Source organism: Carcharhinus amblyrhynchos, chromosome 26 (assembly GCF_965287045.1).
Source record: "Carcharhinus amblyrhynchos chromosome 26, sCarAmb.v2.hapA, whole genome shotgun sequence".
Lineage (NCBI taxonomy): Eukaryota > Metazoa > Chordata > Chondrichthyes > Carcharhiniformes > Carcharhinidae > Carcharhinus > Carcharhinus amblyrhynchos.
Genome location: NC_137349.1, coordinates 36,183,301 through 36,207,452, shown reverse-complemented (window position 1 = coordinate 36,207,452; position 24,152 = coordinate 36,183,301). Strand labels below are relative to the sequence as shown.

Genomic DNA, 24,152 nt, shown 5'->3' with positions numbered 1-24,152 from the left:
TGCAGTTAGGCCTCCGCTGAGTCTATGGATTGGATGCACAGTTTCTTCTCTCCTACAGGCCTGGCACTAATGCCGCATCTGTGGAGGGTAGCTAAGCAAGGGCCACGGCCAGCCCTGAACTTTTGAAGATGGGCCATTCTTTCCTTGGAAGGTTAAAACCAGGCAGCCATTGAGTTAAGTTTGAGACCAGGTACTAGTTTCTCGTGTCCAATGATTCCCAATCATTTGTCCAGGTGAAGTTTGCATTGACGTCCTGTGTGGAACGGTTTTTCAGATCAGTCTTCTTGATGGGAGTCATACCTTGGATGGGCTGAATAGATCATTATCTGATGGAAGATGGGGGCAATTGCAAACTTTTTCTGTCAAGTTTATGGGCTGTTGCAAGTCAGTGGAACCATGGAGGACTGATGTTTACGAGGACAGGGAGCCAAGAGATTAGCGCTGAGTGTAGTGTTTCAGTAATGTACATATGGTAACATTCAGCTGGGTATCAAGTCTGTCTGTGTGTGTGTGTGTGTGTGTGTGTGTGTGTGTGTGTGTGTGTGTGTGTGTGTGTGTGTGTGAGATGATCTTGACCAAACAGGGGAGCACTATTCAGCTACTGAGTAATGGAGTGCGAGTGCTGAGGTTCAGAGGGTGGTGGTAGCAAAACCCCACATTGAGCCAGCTAGTTTAGCAATCAAGTTGTTTTAGAGCTTGTCTGCAGTTGTTTTTAGGTGTTCATGGAAGGTTGGTGTCCTATCTAGAGTCACTCCGAGGTATGTTAGAGTTGGATGGTGTTTTAACTTGTAGCTGTGAGAATCAAGAAAGCAAGAAATGGAGAAAAAAGGAGTGAGCATGAACAGGCAGAAAGGTGAGAGAGAAAAAAAAGTAAAGGGAATTGAAAATAGTGAAGTTAGAAAAGGAGAAAAGAAAATAAAGTGACAGAGGATTCTAGCTTAAAGTTTGGCAGTTAAAGTCATTAGAAAGTGGAGAAGATCATATGGTGGTGATGCCACCTACAGTTGAATAGCTTGTGGAAGAGAAATCCACAATAGTGATGCAGTTAGAATATTTTGGTTTGTTTCCTGGCAGTGTGATAACAAGTTCACAGATGGATAAGTTTGGACAGGAGGTGAAGTCTGGAAGACAAGGCAAAGCGATTGAATTGCAAATTAGCTGATACTATTTTGGATAAGATTGATAAGATGGTGAAGCTAAAGCACAGCAAAAGTTGCACGCCATACGGTGGAAGGTCATACAATAGGTAGAGATCTAAGCTCTGCAGTCTCACCACATCCAGTCATGAATGGTAGTGGACAATTAAACTACTACCCAGAAAAGGGAGCTCCACAAATGTTCCCTGTTGTCAAAGATAGGGGAGCCCCAGCACTTCAGCGTAAAAGACAAGGTTGAAGCATTATAACCACCTTCAGCCAAGACTGCCAAGTGGATGATCCATATTGGCCTAATCTGTAGGTCTCCAGAATCCAGATGTCAGTCTTCAACTAATTCAATTTACTCCACATGAAGAAACAACTGAAGGCACCAGTTAATGCAAAACTGGTCCTGAGAATATTCCGCAATAGCATTGAAGATTTGTAGATAAGAAACTACTACACTCCTAGCCAAGTTTTTCCAGTACAATTACAACACTGGCATCCACCCACCAATGTGGAAAATTGCCCAGGTATGTTCTGTCCACAAGAATCAGGACAAAGCCAACCTGGACAATTTCCACCCCATCAATCTGTTCTCAATCATCAATAAAGTGATGGAAGGGGTTGTCAACAATGCTAACAAGCAGCACCTACTCAGCAATAGCCTGCTCACTGACTCTCAGTTTGGGTTCCACTAAGGTCTCTCTGCTCCAAACCTCATTACAGTCTTGACCTAAACATGGACAATGTAACTGATGTCAAGAGGTGAGGTGAGAGTGACTGCCTTTGTCATAGAGGGAGCATTTGATTCGAGAAGTCCAAGCTAAACTGGAGTCGATGGAAATAAGGGGAAAACTCTCCACTAGTTAGAGTCACACTTAGCACAAAGGAGGATGATTGTCTGTTTCAGGACATCACTGCAGGAGTTCCTCGGAGTAGTGTCCTAGACCCAACCATCTCCACCTGTTTCATCAATGATCTTTCCCCCATTGTAAGGCAGAAGTGCTTATGTTTGCCAATGACTGTACAATGTCCAGCATCACTTGTGACAGTAACGCTTGTGCCACACAAGTGCCAGACAATGACGATCTGGAACAAGACAGATTCTGACCATCTCCCCTTGACATTCAGTAGCTTTACCATTGTTGATTCTCCCACTATCAGCACTCTTGAATTAACCATTGACCAGAAACTGAACTGGATCAACCACCTAAATAACGTGACTTCAAGAGCACATCAAAGGTTGGAAATTCTGCAGCAAGTAACTCACTTCCTTACTCCCCAAAGCCTGTCCAACATCTGAAAGACACAAGTCAGGAATGTATTTGAAAATTCTCTTCTTGCCTGGCTGAGTGCAGCTCCAACAACACTCAAGAAGCTCAACGCCATCCAGAATAAAGGAGTCCATTTGATTGGTACCACATCCAACACTTTCAGTACTTACTCCCTCTACTACTGACACGTTAGTAACAGTGTGTTTAATCTACAAGATGTACTGCAGCACCCACCAAGACTCCTTCAATAGCACCTTCCAAAACATGTGACCTCTGCCACCTAGTAGGACAAGGGCAGCAAACACATGGGAACACCATCACCTTCAAGTTCCCTTCCAAGATTCACACTATCCTGACTATGACCTTTATCACTGTTTCTTCACTGTCACTGGATTAAACCCTGAAATTCCCTCCCTCGCAGCACCATGGGTGTACCTATACCACATGGACTGCAGCAGTTCATGAAGGTGGTTCACCACTGCCTTCTCAAGCAATGGTCAATAAATGACAGCCACACCCTGTAAAACATTCATTTTAAAAAGGGAGTGAAGGAATGGGAAGAGATGGCTACAGAGCAGGGAGGGAGAGTGAGGGAGAGACTTCATTGTGAGGCAAGACATTGAGTGAGAGGGTTCAGGGTGGATAGTGGCAGCAATGGAGTGGCTGCTATCAATGTTCAGCAAGCTTTACTATGTTTGAGGAGAGAGGCTCACCAAATAGGCCTGCTGGCACGTTTACAGGTAATATCATACCCACAGATAAAATGCCAATATCAAGGAGTCTGGCTGGAAGGACATGTCGTGGACAGCATCCTCCTCACACATCCCTCTGATCTCTGCAGGAACATGGTGACAGATTCACTCTGTGAGCAATAATCAAAACACCTTCACTATCTAGAATTGGGACATGGGGCTGCGATCCTGAGTGTTTTAGAGAGAAAGTGGAGAGTTACCCCAGAATTCTATTGAGCCCTCCCAGGAAGTGGCTTCAGAGCAAAGCTACCAGTGCATCAGAAATTTGGTTGTAGGATAGAAATAGAAAGCATTTGAAAAAATAGCTGTGGATCTTGAGGAATAAACTGGAGGCAGTGGGGTGCAAGATAAATGTTGAGGTTATCTTAGGGAGGGAGATAAATCAAACACATCAAGTTATGTAAAAAAACAAAGAGTTGTATTTCTTACCTGTGACATAGCCAGTTAAACAATTACCTTCAATTGCAATTCAAACATTTAATGGCATTTTTTAATGTCATTTAAAAAACATTTAAATGTTTTCATTTATACACTAAACATTTTTAATGCTTAAAAATTAAACATTTTAATGTTTAAATTCAACATTTAATTTATAAATTATAAATTTAGTTTATATTGTATTACATTCTGTGTGAAACAGTTTGGGTAATGGAGCTGCTCTGATGAATAGCAGTTTTAAGAAACCTTCAATCTATTCTGATTGGTAGTGAACTGTTGATTGAGACTAGTAGCAATTGATTAGATGATGTAGGACGCAAATATATAACTGCAAAGCTTGCAAAGTTAAAGAGATGGTTAGGTTAGAAAAGTTATTTTCTCAAGTGGCAAAAATCCAGAAGAGGGATGCATTAAGAGTTGTGCCATTTGGGAGAAAAGTCAGGAAGCACTTTTCCACACAAAATGTAATGGAAATCTGAAATTCATTCCCCCAAATATCTGGAGTGCTAGGGGAAAATTGGGGATTGTCGTTTTGCTTCATTAGGGAAGGGCACCCTAGGGTACGAATTAAACACAGGTAAAGGAAATTGTGGTACAAATGACCAAGGAGCAAATAGAACAATAAAACAGACTTGAGGGACTGAATCTAACTGCTTCATTTCTAACCAGTCTATATCCTTCTGAAGTTGCACGCAGGTCTCTTCATAGTTAACCACATTCTTCAATTGTGCTAACCAGAAATTGAGATTATAATCCCAGTGTTAATACAGATTATTAATGTTTACCAAAGTTAATGGAGCCAACATTGGGCTCTATGGGACATTATAATACATCTCCCTCCAAGCTAATGAACACCCATTAACCAAGGGTATTCTGTCCTTTCCATATTGTCACAGTCCCACTAATTACATAAGAACATAAGAAATAGGAGCAGGAGTAGGCCATCTAGCCCTTCAAGCCTGCCCCACCATTCAATAAGATCATTTCTGATCTGTCGTGTCTCAGGTCCACCTTCCCGCCCTCTCCCCATAACCCTTAATCCCCTTGCCTATCAAAAACCTATCAACCCGCGTCTTAAATATATTTAGCGAGGCAGCCTCCACCACTTCAACGGGCAGAGAATTCCAGAGATTCACCACCCTTTGAATGAAGAAGTTCCTCCTCAACTCCGTTCTAAACCGCCCCCCCTTTATCTTGAGGCTGTGCCCTCTAGTCCTACTGTCCTTTCTGAGCAGGAAGAGCCTCTCCACCTCTATCCTATCCATCCCATTCATCATCTTATATGTCTCAATGAGATCTCCCCTCATTCTTCTAAACTCTTAACGCGTACAAGCCTAGTTTATTCAGCCTCTCCTCATAGTTCAACCCCCTCAACTCCGGTATCAGCCTAGTAAACCTCCTCTGCACTCCCTCCAAGGCCAAAATATCCTTGCGTAAGTGCGGCGACCAAAACTGCACACAGTACTCCAGCTGCGGCCTCACCAGTGCCCTGTACAGTTGCAGCAAGACCTCCCTACTTTTATATTCAGTCCCCCTCACTACGAAGGCCAGCATCCCATTCGCCTTCCTGACCACCTGCTGCACCTGCAGGCTGGGTTTTTGCGACTCATGCACAAGGACCCCGAGGTCCCTCTGCACCGTCGCATGCTACAGTTTTTCACCATGTAAGTAATAGTCCTTCCTACCATTGTTCCTATCAAAGTGGACAACTTCACACTTGCCAACATTAAATTCCATTTGCCAGTTCCTTCCCCATTCGCCCAGCCTATCTAGATCCCTCTGCAGACTTTCCACACCCTCCGCACAATTTGCCATTCCACCAATCTTGGTGTCATCAGCAAATTTCGACAGCATACACTCGGTTCCCTCCTCCAGATCATCTATATAAATGGTAAATAGCTGAGGCCCCAGCACCGACCCCTGGGGCACTCCACTAGTCACCAACCGCCAATCCGAATAGCACCCATTGACCCCCCACTCTCTGCCTCCTATTTGACAGCCAATCCCCTATCCACGCTAACACCTTACCCGCAACTCCATGCCCCCTGACCTTCTGTAATAACCTCTTGTGTGGCACCTTATCAAACGCCCTCTGAAAATCAAGAAACACCACATCCACCAGCTCTCCTCTATCCACCGCCCTAGACACATCCTCATAGAACTCCAATAAATTCGTCAGACATGACTTCCCCTTAACGAAACCATGCTGCGTCTGCTCTATCAAACAATTCTCCTCAAGATGCCTCGCTATTTTCTCCTTGATCACGGATTCTAGCATTTTACCTACAACAGACGTTAAACTAACCAGCCTATAATTCCCTGCCTTTTGCCTGCCACCTTTCTTAAACAACGGCGTAACATTAGCCGTTTTCCACTCTTCCGGCACTTCCCCGGAATCCAGCGACGTTTGGAAAATAATCACCAAGGCATCTACTATCACCTCTGCCATTTCTTTCAGAACCCTTGGATGCATTCCATCCAGTCCTGGGGACTTGTCCACAATCAGTCCCTCTAGTCTTTCGAGCACTGCCCCTCTAGTAACAATAATGTCATTCAGGCCCTCCACTCCTACCATCTTTCCATCGCTAACACCCGGCAAATTATTCACGTCCTCCTCCGTGAAGACCAATACAAAAAAGTTATTCAAGGCCTCAGCCATTTCCCCATCCCCTACCACTAAGTCCCCCCTCTCATCCTCTAAGGGTCCAACATTCACCCTAGTCAGCCTCTTCCTTTTTATATATTTATAAAAACTCTGACTATCCTTTTTTATATTTAGCGCTAGCCCAGCTTCATAGTTTATCCTACCCTTCTTTATCAACTTCTTAGTCATTCTTTGTTGATATTTAAACCTCTCCCAATCCTCTTCTCGCCCACTACTCTTAGCTACTCTAAACGCATCTGCTTTTAATTTAACACTTTCCTTTACCTCCTTCGTTATCCACGGCTGATTATCTCTCCTCCTACGATCCTTTTTAACCATCGGAATAAATTTCTGCTGAGCACCAAGAAAGATCTCCTTAAAGATCCTCCACTGTTCCTCAGCAGACCTACCTTCCAATGCGCTCCCCCAATCAACATTCGCCAATTCCTCTCTCATCCTATCGTAATTGCTAATTTTATTAGCAAGTTTATCTTACCCCTTTTTGAAACTCCATATAGGGACTTTTCTGCATTTTCTTCATCAAACAATTCCTTGTTAAAGCATTCAATTTACATTTGCCACACAAACCTTGGCTCTCCTTTATGAGTTCAAATCTCAAGGAAAGTGTTCATTTTTCCACTACTGTGGCCTCTGGAAGCTTACCATTATGGTTCTTCATAAGACTGTCCATAGTTGTATGGTTTACCTAGTTACTTCTTGTTTCAATGACAACCCTGAAGAAACCTAACCCAAATCTCACACCCAATAATTGTTAGAAGATTCTGATCTATTCCCCCACTTGCCACAACACTTCAGTAGATGGAAACAGAACCCTGAGCCTTGGTCTCCTCACACTTAGACCATTTGGTGGGGTTAGGGATGGAAAAGAGAACACAAGTTGACAGAACAAGTATTTTTTGCACAGGATTCTCTTTATTGAAAAATATTCTCAGTGACAGCCATTGTCAGTTTGATGCTGTTGATATAATAAACTGCCTTCATCAATCATCATCATTAATCCAGTTCTGTTGCTGAGGAAAGAACCCATTTTCAACTCAGATTCCTGATTGGAGCTAAATTACAGGGTCACATTAACCCTGGTAGAGCCTCTTGCAATGGGAGAGACTGAACAAAACCAGCCTCAGATACAAACAATTCAAATAATACAGCAGAATCAGGTAAAGCAAAGAGAAACATGAAATGCAGCAGGTACCAGGCGAGAGGGTGGGTAATGGTGCAGGAAGATAAAGTGATTCTAATTACACAGGCAGCTGACACAATGAAACTTCCATCTATTTAACAGTTGGATTGTGAGGCAGTTGAGGTTGTTTTTGAAGCTGCTCCTTGTTGAACTGTACAGGAGTAAACCTTCCCACTGCTCCAATCTCTGCCAGGGACTGTCAGGTAGCTGCTGAGACTGAAGGTGTTGTCTGAACTCCGCGACACCACGCTGGTTTGGACATCACTGCTCGTCGGACTCCCATCGACTGTCCAGCTGACCGCAGCAAAGCCCATGGATAGTTTGCTGACCAGGCAAACTAACGTGCCGGCTCCTTTAGTGGACAGCTCATCAGCTGAAGGTCCCAGCAGTTTCACTGAAGGGGCAGGGAGTTGCTGAGCTGGAATCAGAAACAGAAAACAAGTTTGTATGAAGTTGGACAAAAACTTGGGATCATTTCAGAGTTTGATTGAAGCAGGTTTGAAATGTTGCTATTCCTATAATGGACCCCAGAAGTTTATTGGATGATTATTTAGGTTCAATCTAAAATTAAAAATGAAGTACTAATTTTGATGTAAAAGTTATTGTTTAGTATCCTCCTGCTGACTCTGTGGATTAGAGCAGCATTCGCTGTGGGACCTTCACCTCCGGACCCCAGATACTATCCCCAGTCAATGTGAAATTGTTGACTTCGGGTGAATGTAGCAGGGACATTTCATTCTCCACCCCAGGGTTGGTCAATGGTCTGTCATGATGTTTCACTGCACATACATTTAGCCTGTTTTTGGAGAGGTCAAAAATACTAACAGCCTCTTTCCTACCTGATACCCAGTGACCATTTTGGATGCTCCCATCCTGCCTGACTGAAAGGGTCAGTTGTAGGGATGAGATGAGGACAGGAGTAGATTTTTAACATTTCAATGACTCGCCAATACTCACAGTACTGGTTAATCAGGGATGAACGGTCAGTTGGAAAGAGATAAGAGGGCTCACAATTCCCTAGACATGAGCCTGTGGGAATGGGAAGGACGATTCTCAAAATCCAACTACACAAAGTTAGAAATAGAAAATTGCAAAGTGTTTTCTAAAAGAAAGAAAAACTGTCAAGTGCTGAATGACACACAGAAATGTACATGATGCAGCAACATGAAGCTACAGGCTCAGTGTCAATATGACAACCAGGAGCAGCCCACACTGAGCCAGCAGTGAAGGACGAGGTCTGGATAGTAACACTCAAAGACAAACATGGAGCACAAAACCAGCAAACCTTTCACCACAGTGTCAATCCTGTGTCCAGTTACAGAGAGAATCACCATTGCAGTGAATTCACCACAAAACCTGACCTTCTGGCTCAGGACGTGCAACCAATAGAATCACAGTAACAAGACTCATAGAGCAGCAATGAGGTCAATGAATGAGAATGAAGGGAAGGGAAAAACAGAGGAATTGAAGAATGGAACCTCTTTTGATGGGTGTTGGAAGGAAAATTTCAGCGTGAACAAGGAGACTGTGAATGGGAGACAAGGTGACAGTGTGTGGAGTTTAATAGGACACTGTGCTTCAGAGGCTGGAGAGTTGAATGTGATGGTGCCAGAGGGGTCGAAGGTCTCTCAAACAGTGCAGGAAGGTAGGATTGGCTGCGGGTGGAAGCAGCTGTTGGGGGAATGATGGTCTGTTTAAATTTCAAATGTCCTTTCATCTTTCCCTGATTTGAGAAAAAGATCAACTGCCTAGTTTGAAAGTATTTGGAATGAACCAGAATGCAACCATTCTATAAACATTCACAGTGGGGAGGGGGGAGCAGTGAAATATCTACAACTTATGGATTTCAGTGATTCCAGAAGGTGGCTTCTCAAGGGCAATTAGAGATGAACAACAAATACTGGCCTTGTCTTGGATGTTGAAAATGCCCACTTTGAAATTGCTGCATAATTGATGGATGCCCCTTCGCTTTCAAGATCCTAAATTCTGCAGTTCTCTCCCTCATCCACTTTCCTCTTTTAAGACACTCCTCGAAATGGCTTGGTCAAAATCTCTTTATGTGGCTTTGTGTCATATTTTGTTTTATAATACTCTTGTCAAGTGCCTGGGTGTGTTTATTACATTTGAGGGACGGCATAAGTTGTTGGGAAGCAGATTAAGGAAAAAGGAAAACATACAAACACTGCTACAAAGGGTGGCATCATCACAACAGTTAAAAAGGAGACAGAGAAACTGGAACAGAAACAGTAAGTGCTGGAAAAACTCAGCAAGTCTGGCAGCATCTGTGAAGTGTGAAATGACTTTTTTGGTCAGGAGAAGCTGGAAGATTAGCATGGAGTCCTCTTAAGAAATAAGGTTGCAAGAAGTATGGCAAGGTGGCTGTGAGAGATAGTCGGTTTATGGTGGATGAGGATTGATAGCTGATATTCAAAAATGGAGACACAGAAATCAAGTAAAGAATGGAAGAGTTCACTATGGATGCAGGAAAGGCAGAAACTGAAAGCAAAGTTAATTAAACATTTAAGTTCATCAGTGGCGTGGGAAGCAACACACAGACGGTCACAGAATACTAGAAAAAGTCAGGAATGAGAGTGGACTATTGGAAACATGGAGTCTGGAACTAGCTCAAGGTCAACACATCAGTGAATGCTAAGTGAACACAGTAGTAGTCTTTTTATTCCCTGGAAAAAGATTTTCTGAAATGACTCCTATGTCTTATGCACTTCAGGTGGATATGATAGATCCTGGTGTGCTGGTCAGTAATCTTTGAAACAACACTGCTAAAAAGTACTTCTGAATAATAATTGGCTGTTGTGTTTAGTGGCATTTCAATAACAGTCCTTTAAAATAATGTTAAAGGGGTTACACAAAAGAATTTTTTTTAGATTCAAGCCATCCCAATGCACCCAATAGTGAGAAGATTCCACAACTGTTGAACAAAATAGCCTAACAATGAGGGAGAAACAGAATTTATCCCTTTCTCCAAGTTTGCCCTTCAATAAGATTTTAGGAAAAATGGCACCAGAAATTGGTCAAAAATCTATCTGCACCAATTGTTAGAAAAGATCAGTTTTCATTGGAAATGTTGGAAAGATATTGTAAAATTAGTTCACTGATTAATTAAAAATAGTAGTAATATGTAGAAACATCGCTGTCACAGGCAGCACAAATTGAGGCATCCAGGAGCAATATCGAGAAACACAGCAATAATTAACTGAACTGGTGCTGGAGAGTAAACATGTAGTCAGCACTTTCATTGTAAAATTGACAATTAAAAAGTAGTTACTAAGAAATAACTGAGTTTGAATTAGTAACTAATTTCTAATTTTCTAAACTCACACAGCTAGTTTCAAGGGGATTTCCAGTCACTTACCTGCGACAAAGAGTTTGGTCCCTTGGCCAAGCACCCACACAGTGTCATGTTTTAGGATTCAGTCCATACAGTTATCCCTGATCCTGGAAATCAGACAGAAAACACGTTTCAGATTCTCCAGTCCAGCATCAATCAGGCTTCATGTATTCCCAGTGTTCCTGCTGATGTGGGACAATAAGGAATGAACTCACAGTAACACCCACAATGTTGTTGTAAAATGTCATCAACACTCAATACTGGGTAGTGAGATTCAGATTGTTATCAATTATTAAATTATATCAATTTGAAACTTTTACATTAAGGACAATATTGAAGTAATTTTATAAAATGGAAAACATCAATATGTTCTAATAGTTACAAAAATATTGCCAGTATGTTATTTACAGTTGCCAGTTTTTGTTTTACCTTCTGTCATTGTGACACATTGGTGCTGCTCAAAGAAACCCACGTTCCACAATAATAGACGGCAGCATCATTCAGCTCCACATTCTTTATGATTAACTGGTAAATACTGTTGTCACTCTTGACACTGGATGTAAATCGGTCGCTGCTAAACCCAGCACCATAGCTAGGGGCATTCCATGAGTGGTAAAAGCTGAGAACCCACTGAGAAGTTGATCCCGGGGTCTGCTTGTACCAGCCCACTCTATTGCTATTACGGATTCCGGTGTTACAGTCCATTGTGGCCGTGTTTCCCGGTTTCACAGTCAAATCCGGAGTCTAAGTCAGAGTCTGTCCATCTGTAAGAAAGCAAAGATTAAACATTATAAATTGACTGCCTGAAAGTGATTCCAAGCCCCCCGTCTGCTGCTGCGGGAGGAGCAGAGTTCAGTGTTTGTAACTTACAGCCCAGACACAGTGCCAGAGAGCAGAAAAAGCACCAGGTCCACATCCTTTGTGCCAGTGAGCTTGCTGCCTCCCTTCAGTGAGTGTGTGTGTGTGTGTGACAGAGTGTGGCAGCAGCTGCCCATTGGAGCCAGTTATAGAGCCATTCACAACAGGAAGGACAGCCATGCAAATTAGAGAATTGACACTCACCAGTCAGAGCAAGGATCTGAAAGCCTGCCATTCAGTGTCAGAGATTCAGATTGATGTAGTGACACCTCAGCCCAGTTAGAGACTGAGTCACATTTCAAACAGAAGATAGTAACTTTGTTATAGTGTTAATGTAAACCGACTTGTGACAATAAATAAATTTAAACTTACAGTACATGTACCACATAATGTCCAACTTAGCACCACATGAAGACAAGGGGTGCTGCCTCCTGATGGCCACAGAGGTCATGGCAGCTCTCAACTTTGACACGATGGGTTCATGCCAGGGCTCCACGGGTGACCTGCCTTGTATCTCACAGTCATCCACCCATAAATAAATCAAGGAGGTTATGATGTACTGTATACAAGAGCATTGGACTTCATCCATTTTGACCTGGACCAGGCCCAGCAGGATGAGGGGACTGTTGGATTCACCACCATAGCAGATCTGCCACAGGTGCAGGGGGCAATCGACGGCACTTATGTCACTCTACAGGTCCCTGACATCAGGGAGTCCTAGTCGTTAACAGAAAGACACCCTTATTGTCCAGCTGGTGAGTGACCAGCAGATGAGGTTCATGCACATGGGTGCATGCTTTCCAGAGAGCATGCATGACAACTATATCCTTGGGCATTTGCAAATACCTGAGGAATTGAAGGGTCACTCCAAGCTGCAGGGATGGTTCGTTGGGTCAAAGGATATCCATTGAGGTCTTGGCTAATGATGCCAGGATGGAGGCCTGAGACCTCAGCAAAAGTCCACTACAATGAGCCTCACAGTGCCACCCAGTCTATGATTGAGTGGTACATCAGGCTCCTTAAGATGTGCTTCCATTGCCTCGACAGATCCAGTGGTGCCCTACAATGCAGTCTCCAAAATGTCTCCCACATGGTGGGAGTCTGCATGCCCTACGTAACTCGGCACAGCAATGCGGCCACCACCTTACTGATGACGACCTATAGGAGTGGAATGTCTCCTCTGGAAGTCCAGGAGGGAGTAAAGAAGAGGCCGGAGAGGAGACATGAGATGGAGGACAGGCGGGGTGAGGTTCTTATGGACAGAAGGATATGGGCTGACCTCATTACTTCCCGCTTCACACAAGAAGAACACTATATCGCCCGACATCCCAAGGAGCAACCCCCTATCCCAAAGACCTGTCCCCTCTGCTACCAGGGAGTGGGTCACAGTAAACCTCAGTCATCAGAGCACAGGGCCTGAGGTGTGCTGGTGCCTGCTATTCAGAAAATGCAGGAGGGTGATGCCTGAGTCCTCTCAAGAATTATGTTATTTTCACTTTGAGTGAGCCTAACCATTTGTCAGACTTTGAGGTCCTGTGAGAAGAGCTCTGTCCAGATGTGGTGAAGCACTATCCCCCACTGGGAGGAAGGTTAATGACAGTGAGACGTAAACAGCTTTAATGTGGGAACATGTGCATTTGTAATATTAGTTAAAGACCCTCAGCTTTCTATGTGTAACTTCACCCATGCCCACTCTGCACCCTGACAGTTCCCTAGCTTTATGAAACTTCCCACAGTGTCTATGTGTATTCCCAGGAAAACTGTGTGTCTCTGCGATGATGTAACAATCCTTGATCACCAGTTAAGGGAAAAACAACAACACATTTACTTACCAGTAAAGGCCATACAGAGGCTTGCAGTGTCTTGGCTGCAGACAGCTCCTGAGAAGGTTCTGCAACAGAAACCCCTGCTTATCAGGGTGATGTCCCAAATTGTTCCCCAATTGGTTTCCCCGGGCATATATACAAAGAAATTAGAAATAGGAGTCCACCATTCGGCCCCTTACTCCTGTGAAAGTGATCCAGAAGCCACTAACTTGTCCCATCTTAGTGATAGTACCTGCGCTGTGGATTGTGTGATGGAAGGCTGTATTGATTGGTGCTGGTCTCAAGGGTTTCCTCGGGGCCTTCCTCCAAGCTTTTCTCTGAGTTGTTATCTTAGCGGGAGTGGCAGGGGATGGACGATACCAGATGGATCGGGTGCCTCAGGGTCATATCCTGCAACAAAGAGCCCAAGGTTCATTGCTAGGGAGGGATATCCGGGCAGCATGCCATTTACTTGAGATATGTCTTATGAATGAAGGATTGGGGAACGCTTATTTCTATGTCGCAGACTGACCTCACTGTTGCTCACAGTCCTGTCGTCCCCCCACTAGATTCAGGGCTTTTTCCTTAAAGGAAGTGAGGATTCACAAGTTGGGGACCCCACCTCCAGCTTTCTCCCACTCCCTCTTCTTATGGACCTGCAGACAGAAGGGGGATGTTGAAAGCCTGAAGGACACAGAGTCTTGAGGGTACGAGAAACCAGATGATGCATGTCGGGGGCTGGGGCTCAGCAGGCAGAGGTTGTGATGGGGGTGCCAGAATGGTTGGAGGCAGTTACTAGGGGGCAGGATACTGGAAGGATGTGGGGTGTCGGGGTTGGGGGGAGGTTGGGGTGTTGCACATTGCAGGCGCGACAAATGAGACTGATGCCAGGACGGGATGGACACTCACACTTGCTGCCCGAATGAGGTTAGTTATTTCCTTCCTACACTGATGGCCAGTCCTCAATGCCAGTGCAGTGTCACTGATTGACACTGTCACTGCCTTCCAGGGTCATTGTCTACATGATCCCTGACTCAGCGCCCGTCAGGGAGGAAGAAAATGTCCACCCTCTCTTCTAAAGCGTCTAACAGCTTTCCCTCCATGAATCTAGGGATTCTTCATCTTGGTGCTGTCTTCCTGGCATGACTGTCATCATTAGCACTTATATCCAGCTCTCTGTTGTTAATGCCAAACAGCTGTGGCCACTTTGGGGGTGATTCACACGTCCAGGGAGTCCATTCCAGCGAGAATTGCATCGAGGCTCTTTCATTGCACTAAGTGTGCCTCATGGCTCGCCGAGAAAATCTGCACCATTCACTTCCGTTTTTCACTCGTTCAGTACTTAGGCTTTTTTTTTCTTAAGATCACGCCCTGTTTTTGCTCAATTTCTCTTCCAAATCTTAGCCCTTTGTTCACAAAGGTTTCCATAAACAATCCAAAGTCTCCCAGGAACTACATTCTGACACTGTGACTTGTGTCCCACTGTGAGTTTAACAGTCACTTCCAAGCTAGGAAAAGCAGTTTCTCATTCAAGGTAATAGTTTTGATTGGCATTGGATGAGCAAATGCATGATCCAGAGGGGTCAGATGTCAGTTTTTGCCTCTCCATAGCAAGTTGAGACCATTTCAACTCTGCAACAGGCAGATTGAAGTAATTGTCACCTTTAGGCTACAAATATCAGAAATGGGAGGAAACAGAAAAAAACAGGTGAGGGGCTCGGGGGGAGAAAGTTGCCTTCCAGGTGTGAGTTTTGAATGTCTCGGATGTTGCCACTACACATCACATGACTAATCAAACAGCAAAACATTGGTTTACAATACGTAAAAGGAGTATAAACCATTAATACTTTAATGTTTATTTCCTTCGTTCCCTTTGATTTCCATATTCGCTTATTAATTCTCTGTCTTCCATTCCCAGCTTTGTTTCTCTCCCTTGTGAATCCACTCAGGCTCCTGTCCCCCTGCCAAACCAGTCTAAATGATCCTCAAAAGCATAAGCAATGCTCCCTGCCACAATTCTGCTTCCTGGCTTTGCTGAGTGCAACCTGTCAGCCTTGTATGGGTTTCACCATACAAGGACCTTTCCCAATGTCCCTCACTCCTGAATCATCTCTCCATGCATCCATTTGCACTATTCTCTGATTTGTAGCCTTATTAGCATTTGGCATCAGAAATAATCCAGGGTTTGCTACATTTCAGCTCCCTAAATTCTGCCTGCAGGACTTCATCCTTCTTTCTACTTAGCACTGATACGGAACGTATCTGTTCTGGCAGTTTGTGCAGCCCTTCAGTGGCATTTTTGCCTTTGTCACTCAGGAGGCAACATTCCTTCCTGCCAATGGAAAGCTTGTCTGTTCCTCTAACTATAGAATCTCCGAACACTATTGCTTTCTAGTCTTATACCCACCTCTTGTACACCAACACCCATGGTATGTGGATTCTGCAACGAGCTGCACTCTTCGGAGGAGCTACTGCCATCACTAGTTTGTCAGAACTGTGTACTGTTGTCATGATAATGAAAGGAAAACATTGAATTATGTCTGAAAATATTGGACTTTAAAGAAGACCAGATTTCTTTTAAATTGGACATACAAACCACAGGTTGAGTTGCTTCAGGAAGATTCTCTAAGAGACAGCATGGAAACAGGCCCTTCAGCCCAACTTGTGAAACTTTTTTTCCAGACACTCACCACCACCAGGCAATGGAACCCTCACCCTATAACCAGACAAGATACTTGTAAAAACATCCAGAAACTAATGGCCAGCTCCAGTTGGGACAATGGTCAGAACATTGAATACATCTTGTTGGGACATCTTGTTGAAGTTCTACAAGACATTGATAAGGCCATATTCAGAAAACTGTGTACAGTTCTGGTCACCCTATTATAGAAAGGATATTATCAAACCAGAAAGTGTGCAGAAAAGATTTGCTAAGATACTACCGGGACTTGATAGTTTGAGGTATAAGGAGCAGCTGGATAGATTGGGACTCTTCCCTGGAACGTAGAAGACTTAGGGGTGATCTTAATGAGGGGTATTGATTACCTAACTGATCTATGTTTTTTTTCTAAGGTAAGGGAGACTGGAACTTCAGGGCACAGGTTTAAGGTGAGAGGAGAGGGGCAATTTTTTCACACAGAGGGTGGTGAGTGTCTGGAACAAGCTGCCAGAGATAGGAGTAGAGGCGGGTACAATTTTGTCTTTTATAAAGCATTTAGACAGTTACATGGGTAGGATGGGTATAGAGGGATATGGGCCAATTGTGGGAAATTGGGACTAGCTTAGTCGTTTGAAAAAAATGGACAACTTGAATATACACACACAATATTTCCTGCACAGATTCTCTTTATTGAAAATTACACAGTGACAGTCATTTCCCAATCTGATTGGCTGATCATAAACTACTTTCATTAAATCCAGCAGTGGCACTGAACAAATCACATATTTTCAGTGAAATTCCTGATTGGAGCGAAGTAACTGGTCACTTTAACCCTGGTGTAGCCTCTTGCAATGGGAGAGACTGAACAAAACCAGCCTCAGATACAAACAATTCAAATAATACAGCAGAATCAGGTAAAGCAAAAAGAAACATGAAATGCAGCAGGTACCAGGCGAGAGGATGGGTAATGGTGGAGGAAGATAAAATGGTTCTAATTACTCAGGCAGCTGACACAATGAAACTTCCATCAATTTAACAGTTGGATTGTGAGGCAGTTGCGGTTGTTTTTGAAGCTGCTCCTTGTTGAACTGTACAGGAGTAAACCTTCCCACTGCTCCAATCTCTGCCAGGGACTGTCAGGTAGCTGCTGAGACTGAAGGTGTTGTCTGAGCTCCGCGAAGCCACGCTGGTTTGGACATCACTGCTCGTCGGACTCCCATCGACTGTCCAGCTGACCGCAGCAAAGCCCATGGATAGTTTGCTGACCAGGCAAACTAACGTGCCGGCTCCTTTAGTGGACAGCTCATCAGCTGAAGGTCCCAGCAGTTTCACTGAAGGGGCAGGGAGTTGCTGAGCTGGAATCAGAACCAAAGAAAACAAGTTGTTAGAGAAAAATTCAACATAGTTTTGAGTTTAAAAGAAATTCCAGTGAAAGGTTTCAGTTTCTTATAATGATCTCCAGAAATTCATTGAGTGAGCGGACATTATCCTGATTGGCAAAGGTTTAGGGACAGAAAGTACTCAGTTTGATGTGGAAGATATTGTTTAGGATCCTCCTGCTGACTCTGTGGATTAGAGCATCACTCACTGTGGGATTTTCACCTCCAGACCCCAGATACTATCCCCAGTCTGTGTGGAGTTGGTTGTTTTGGGTTGAGTTACCAGGGATGCTTCACTTGACCCACGTGTCCCTAGTTATCGCTTTAACTGATCTTAGATTTCATGTTGAAAATCCACCCCAACAGGTGGGGCATTTTGATGGTTATGAGATAGACACGTATTCAGTATAATATGGCACCAATGCCATGCAATATGCCCACACCCAGTGCAAATTTTCTTCATTCGTCCCTTCCCACTCCACCCATCGCTAACCCCTTCCCGTCCATGGGAAGACTAAAAAGGTTACAAACTCTCCATGGCCTAAGTGAGGGCACCAGGTTTGTGATCCTGTGCTCCATAGACCAGCAAGTGACAGGGTATTAAATGATCTGAGATGATGCTCTGATTAATTATTAACCTTCTGTTTGGAGAGGGGTCTGAAAGTCTAGCATCCACTTTCCCTGTGCCCACTGCCCCCTTCCCCATCCAATGGAAGGCCATTTAGTTCAGGTGACATGGTGGCACAGTGGTTAGCACTGCTGCCTCAACGCCAGATACACTGGTTTAATTCCAGCTGCGGGTGACTGTGGGTGAAGTTTGCACCTTCTCCTCGTACCTGCTCTGGTTTCCTTCCACAATTCAAAGATGTGTAGGTTAGGTAAATTGGCCATGCTAAATTGGCCTTTAGTGTCAGGGGGGTTAGCAGGGTAAATACGTGGGGTCACGTGGATAGGGCCTATGTGGGATTGTTGTTGGTGCAGACTCAATGGGCTAAATGGCCCCTTTCTGCACTGTAGAGGTTCTATGATTCTAATTGTGGGTGTGAGACAAGGACAGGGCTGGCCCATTAATCAATGAATGGCCCACCAACGTTAACTGATCCAATTAAGCTAGCAGGAATGGTCAACTGGAGAACAGTTGGTGGGGGTGGGGAGGGGCTCAAACCTCCCGTGGATACAAGCCTGAGGGAATGGAAGGTATCATTTTCAATATTTGAGTGTATATGGTTAGAAAAGTAAGAAGTTGTTTTCCATAAGAAAAATCGCAAAGTGCTGATTGATGTGAGACTGCTGAGAATGTACACGATACAGCTATACTGAACCGCCAACACAGACTCAGTGTCAACGTGACTGCGGCAATTCACAGTGAGCCAGTAGTCAAAGGCCTGGTCTGGGTGTTGGAGCTCAAAATCAAACTTCAGCAGACACTCAATGAACACTTTGCTATCAGAGTCCAGCTACAGCGGGATTCTGGTCGCCACTCACCATCGTGCTGGATTCACCCCCAGAACCAGAGATCCAAACTCTGAATGCGCAGCCACTAGAATCAGAGCAACAACACTCGAAAAGGAGCAGCAAAGATTTCAGTGGATTCAATGGAAAATGGAGGGTAGACAGAGGAAGTTAATCCCTTGGAAGGAGATGGAGATTGAAGCAGGAGAGAGAGTACCCCGTGAGATGATGTGAAGTTGAATGATATACCATGTCCAAGGAATTTCTGGCCTTGTAACTAATGAAGGAAGAGAAGATTTCTCATGGGAGGGAGTCTACTTTAAGGAAGTGAGGGTGTGTGTTTCAACTCCATGAGTCACTTTTGGCATTACACCTTTTAAAAAGTGTAGGTGAGGGTGTTGTGGTACCTCAAGTTTGAAATTCTGCTTATCTACCAGCTTTCACATGACATGGGTTTATAATCAAGTTTCTCTGAAGGGGTTGGACCTTTTTTGGCGACAGTGATTCGATCTGTTGGGTGACTTTGCTCCTTTTGTAGGTCTGGACCCACGGTGGATTTTAGTTTGTTTGTGACAGACGTTTTGGGACAAATACCTGATTATTACTTTAGGGTGACATAGAATAGCAGCAATGTCTCAAAACCCTGAATATAATCATTAATTTTTAATGAATTGCAGTCATTATGTGATGTAAAATGTCTTATTGCAGGTTCAGGATGAGATCAGGAAAAGGTGCATCAGAGTTCTAATTCACAGTGCAAATCAGAATTGGGAGGGATGTTGAGGGTGGCAATGAATGGCTGAATGGTGAACTCTTATCTCCATGATATTAAATTGATCTAGAACCAGAGATCTAATTGGGTAGAAGGACACTTTTTTTTTGTTTTATTCCAATTCAATCAAATCAAGTCCAATTCAGAGTCTCAATAAGTTGAGACATTCCCGATCCAAGCTGACAAGACAGGGCTCTCACCTCCTGTCTTGGGCTTGACCTACATGATCCAAGCTGATTGGAGTAGGCATAGCTCCCCCTCCAAGGCTTGATCTTCTTTGCATCTCAGCCAAAAGGCTAAGATGCCGCTTTTAAAAATTGCTTCAAATGAAGCCGAAGTGTAACCTAAGGACTTCAATCCAGCACAGCATGTCGATACTACACTTGATCTTAGCCAAAAGGCTGAGAAAGAAGGACATCTGGAATTAGGTCAACACTTCAGTGCAGTACTGAAGGAAAGCTATTATCAACATATACAGAACTATCTTCCTTCAAATACTTTAGACTGAGGCTAGTCTATTTGCAATGCCCTGGCCAATCTTCTTCTCTAAGCTAATACTGTGGAAAATAAATACAAGCTGGTCACTGATTCCATTGCTGTGTAATAAGTGGCTGCTGCATTTCTGCGTGGCAGTGAATTCACTCCAAAAATATTCTCAACAATGTGAAACATCTCATGATGTGATTGGGTGTTTTTTTTATAAATATATTCTTCTCTATTATTAATTTACCCAGTGTATTGAAGTGTGTAAGATAGTCCCACCATTATTATTTAAGTCAGCTGAACCATGGGGAGGCGCTGGCGGGGGCGGGGGCGGGGGAGGGGCTGGGGGGTGTGGCGAAGTCACAGTTTATCCGATTCGCCATCACTTGGGAAATAAACACTGTTCCAAAATCAATCTGCACCAACTGGATAACAAAAATGCTCACAGGAAATTAGGAGAATGAAATGTTTGAATTTCTATTGATTTGGTAACCAAGTCCATCATGCAAACCAGCCTCCCATCCATTGACCCTGTCTACACTTTCCGCTGCCTTGGAAAAGCAGCCAGTATAATCAAGGACCCCACGCACCCCAGACATTTTCTCTTCCATCTTCTTCCGTTGGGAAAAAGATACAAAAGTCTGAGGTCACGTAACAACTGACTCAAGAACAGCTTTTTCCCTGCTGCCGTCAGACTTTTGAATGGACCTACTTTATACCAAGCTGATCTTCCTCTACACCCATGACTGCAACACTATATCCTCACCCTCTCCTTTCCTTCTCCCCCATGCACTCTATGAATAGTATGTTTTGTTTGTGTAGCACAAGAAACAGTACTTTTCACTGTATCCCAATACATATGACAATAATAAATCAAATTAAAAAGAAAGCACAGCGCTAATAAGCAGAGCTGCAGCAAATGCAGCTGCAGAAGTGAAACAGGAACTATTCTAACTGTCAGAGGTAGAATCACAGAACAGCACACCAGACATGATTAGGAATTGGAATCAAAATTTTCACCTGCAAATGATTATCCAACAAGTAGATGCTAAGGAATAACAAAGTTTAAATTAATTCATTTTTAAACTCGCACACCTGGTTTTTTCAAGCAGGAATATGCAGTCACTTACCTGCAACAAAGAGCTTGGTCCCTTGGCCGAACTCGTTCACAGTGTGACGTCCTAGGATTCAGTCCATACAGTTATCCCCAATCCTGGAAATCAGACAGAAAACACATTAATATTGAAATTGAAGATCTGAAACAGGCTTCACACATTCCCAGTGTCCCAACTGGCAAGGGACAGTAAGGAATGAACTCAAACACACGCCCACACACTGACAGTAAAATATCATCAACATCCAACAGTGAGGAGTGGGATTCAGAATATAATGAATTATGAAATTATGTAATTTGGAACAAAACTGAAACAACAAGAAAATTAAAGTGATTTTACCAAATGTGCATTATTGTAGAGTTTTATCAGATACAGTCATTAATTATTCACTATTGTTTGATCTCAGTTTTTGTTTTACCTTCTGTCACTGTGGCACTAAGTATTTCTCGAGGAGACCCACTTGTAACAGTAATAGACGGCAGCATCATTCATCTCCACATTCTTTACGGTTAACTGGTAAATGTTGTGGCCGCTGTTGGCTGTCGATGTGAAACGGTCGCTGCTAAACCCGGGTCCATGGACAGGGGCACTTTGAGAATGATAATAATAGAGGATCCACTGAGGAACTCCTCCTGGGGTCTGCTTGTACCAGCCCACTCCATAGGTATCAACCATTCCAATGTTACAGTCCAGTGTGGCCGTGTTTCCCAGTTTCACAGTCAGGTCTGGAGGCTGAGTCAGAGTCTGAGTCTGTCCATCTGTAGGAGAGCAGAGATTAAACATTATAAATTGACTGCCTGAAAGTGATTCCAAGCCCCCTGTCTGCTGCTGCGGGAGGAGCAGAGTTCAGTGTTTGTAACTTACAGCCCAGACACAGTGCCAGAGAGCAGAAAAAGCACCAGGTCCACATCCTTTGTGCCAGTGAGCTTGCTGCCTCCCTTCACTGAGTGTGTGTGTGTGTGACAGAGTGTGGCAGCAGCTGCCCATTGGAGCCAGTTATAGAGCCATTCACAACAGGAAGGACAGCCATGCAAATTAGAGAATTGACACTCACCAATCAGAGCAAGGATCTGAAAGCCTGCCATTCAGTGTCAGAGATTCAGACTGATGTAGTGACACCTCAGCCCAGTTAGAGACTGAGTCACATTTCAAACAGAAGATAGTTAGTCATTGGACATTATAATAAAAGCAAAATACTCTGGATGTTGGAATCTGAAACAAGTACAGAAAATGCTGGAAAATCTCAGCAGGCCTGAGATTAGTGTGGCACGGTGGCACAGTAGTTAGCACTGCTGCCTCACAGCGCCAGGAACCCTGGTTCAATTCTGGCCTTGAGTGACTGTCTGTGTGGAGCCTGCATGTTCTCCCTGTGTCTGCATGGGTTTCCTCCAGGTGTCCTGGTTTCCTCCCACACTCCAAAGGTGTACAGATTAGGTGGATTGCCCATGCTAAATTGCCCCTAGTGTCACGGGGATTAGCAGGGCAAATACATGGGTTACTAGGGTAGGGCCTGGGTGAAGTTTTTGTCACTGCAGTCTCAGTGGGTTGAATGGCCTCCTTCTGCACCCTATGGATTCTATGACTCTGACAGCATCTGTGGAGAGAGAATAGAGCCAATGTCTCGAGTCTGGGTGACCTTTCATCAGAGCTCAGACATTTCCTACTTAGCACTCCTTTGGATGGTTGTTTATTCTTTTCAAGATTGGAGTTTAAAGTAACACAAAAACTCAGTGCTGTATTCTTGTGTTGTGATTCTTTCAAAAGTGTGAACACCTTATAAAATTGGATTTCAGTGAGACTTCTACATCACACATTGAAATGGCGTACATTACTGGTAGCTTCCTATCAGAAAAACGTTCTGTAACATTCTCTACAATTTCTTCACAATAACACAATTACTGTGTGATGTCTGCACTGACACAAGGCTGAACCCCTCACTTAGTGTTTAGATAATCTTGCCATGTGGAGATTGCTACTGCTTCAACAGTGAAACAACATGTTCAACAGGAAAGGGGCTAAAGTGTAATTAGTAACCACTGTTCTATCATGCCTGCCACCTGATTATCATATTCTATCCTATTAGCCAACAATAGACTATCAAACATATTCTACTGACTGTCAAATACATTCCATTATCTGACTCAGTTATTTTCATAGAATCAGAAAATTGAGTGTAAAGATTCTTGACCCACAGGGACAAAGTCTATTTATTAGTGTCACAAGAAGACTTACATTAACACTGCAATGAAGTTACTATGAAAATCCCCTAGTCGCCATGCTCTGGCACCTGTTCTGGTACACTGAGGGAGAATTTAGCTGGCACCTAACCAGCACATCTTTGGACTATGGGAGGAAACCGGAGCACCCGGAGGAAAGGCACACAGACACGGGAGAACATTTGAAGCAAATTGTGTCGGAATATTTAAGGAGAAGTTGGAAAAGTATTTGAGAGAGTGAGGGAAGGGAATGGAGGATTACAATAGTAGATTTAGATGAGGGAAGTTGGGAGGAGGCTTGAGTGGAACATGCATTCTAGCATGGATTGGTTGGGCTGAATGGCCCATTTCTGTAAGTTGTTGCTGCTGGGAGGGACAGTGGGGGAGATATGGAAGATATGGCCTGGATTTAAAGTCTCAGAGTGTATTTGTAGCACTTGGCATATCATTGAAATTCATCACAGAGAGAGTGTGAATCTACAGCATAAAACTGTACATCTAACCTATGGATGTAATCATTTCACCTCATTTAAATATTGAAGGGGATTGAGTGAAGTTAAACCGCATTTTGTGGCAGCGGTTTTAGATTTTAAATATGATTTGGTTCCGCCCAAAC

General features: G+C 43.7%; 2 protein-coding genes and 1 non-coding gene across 3 annotated transcripts; all 3 read right to left on the bottom strand.

Moving 5' to 3' along the window:
• Positions 1 to 7,175: 7,175 nt before the first annotated feature.
• Positions 7,176 to 13,699, bottom strand: LOC145358922 (immunoglobulin lambda-1 light chain-like). The gene is made up of 3 exons (XM_080213297.1): positions 13,661 to 13,699; positions 11,253 to 11,541; positions 7,176 to 7,866 (listed from the first exon to the last, which is right to left on the bottom strand). The coding sequence occupies exons 1-3, from the start codon at positions 13,697 to 13,699 to the stop codon at positions 7,544 to 7,546; spliced, it is 651 nt and encodes a 216-aa protein (XP_080069423.1). The 3' UTR covers positions 7,176 to 7,543.
• Positions 13,700 to 16,844: 3,145 nt separating this feature from the next.
• On the bottom strand, positions 16,845 to 22,230 carry LOC145358595 (immunoglobulin lambda-1 light chain-like). Its single transcript, XM_080212783.1, has 4 exons — positions 22,185 to 22,230; positions 21,764 to 22,078; positions 21,336 to 21,383; positions 16,845 to 17,474 (listed from the first exon to the last, which is right to left on the bottom strand). The coding sequence occupies exons 1-4, from the start codon at positions 22,228 to 22,230 to the stop codon at positions 17,152 to 17,154; spliced, it is 732 nt and encodes a 243-aa protein (XP_080068909.1). The 3' UTR covers positions 16,845 to 17,151.
• Positions 19,937 to 20,135, bottom strand: LOC145358940 (U2 spliceosomal RNA). The gene has a single exon (XR_013889532.1). It is a non-coding gene; the product is annotated as a U2 spliceosomal RNA (small nuclear RNA).
• Positions 22,231 to 24,152: the final 1,922 nt, after the last annotated feature.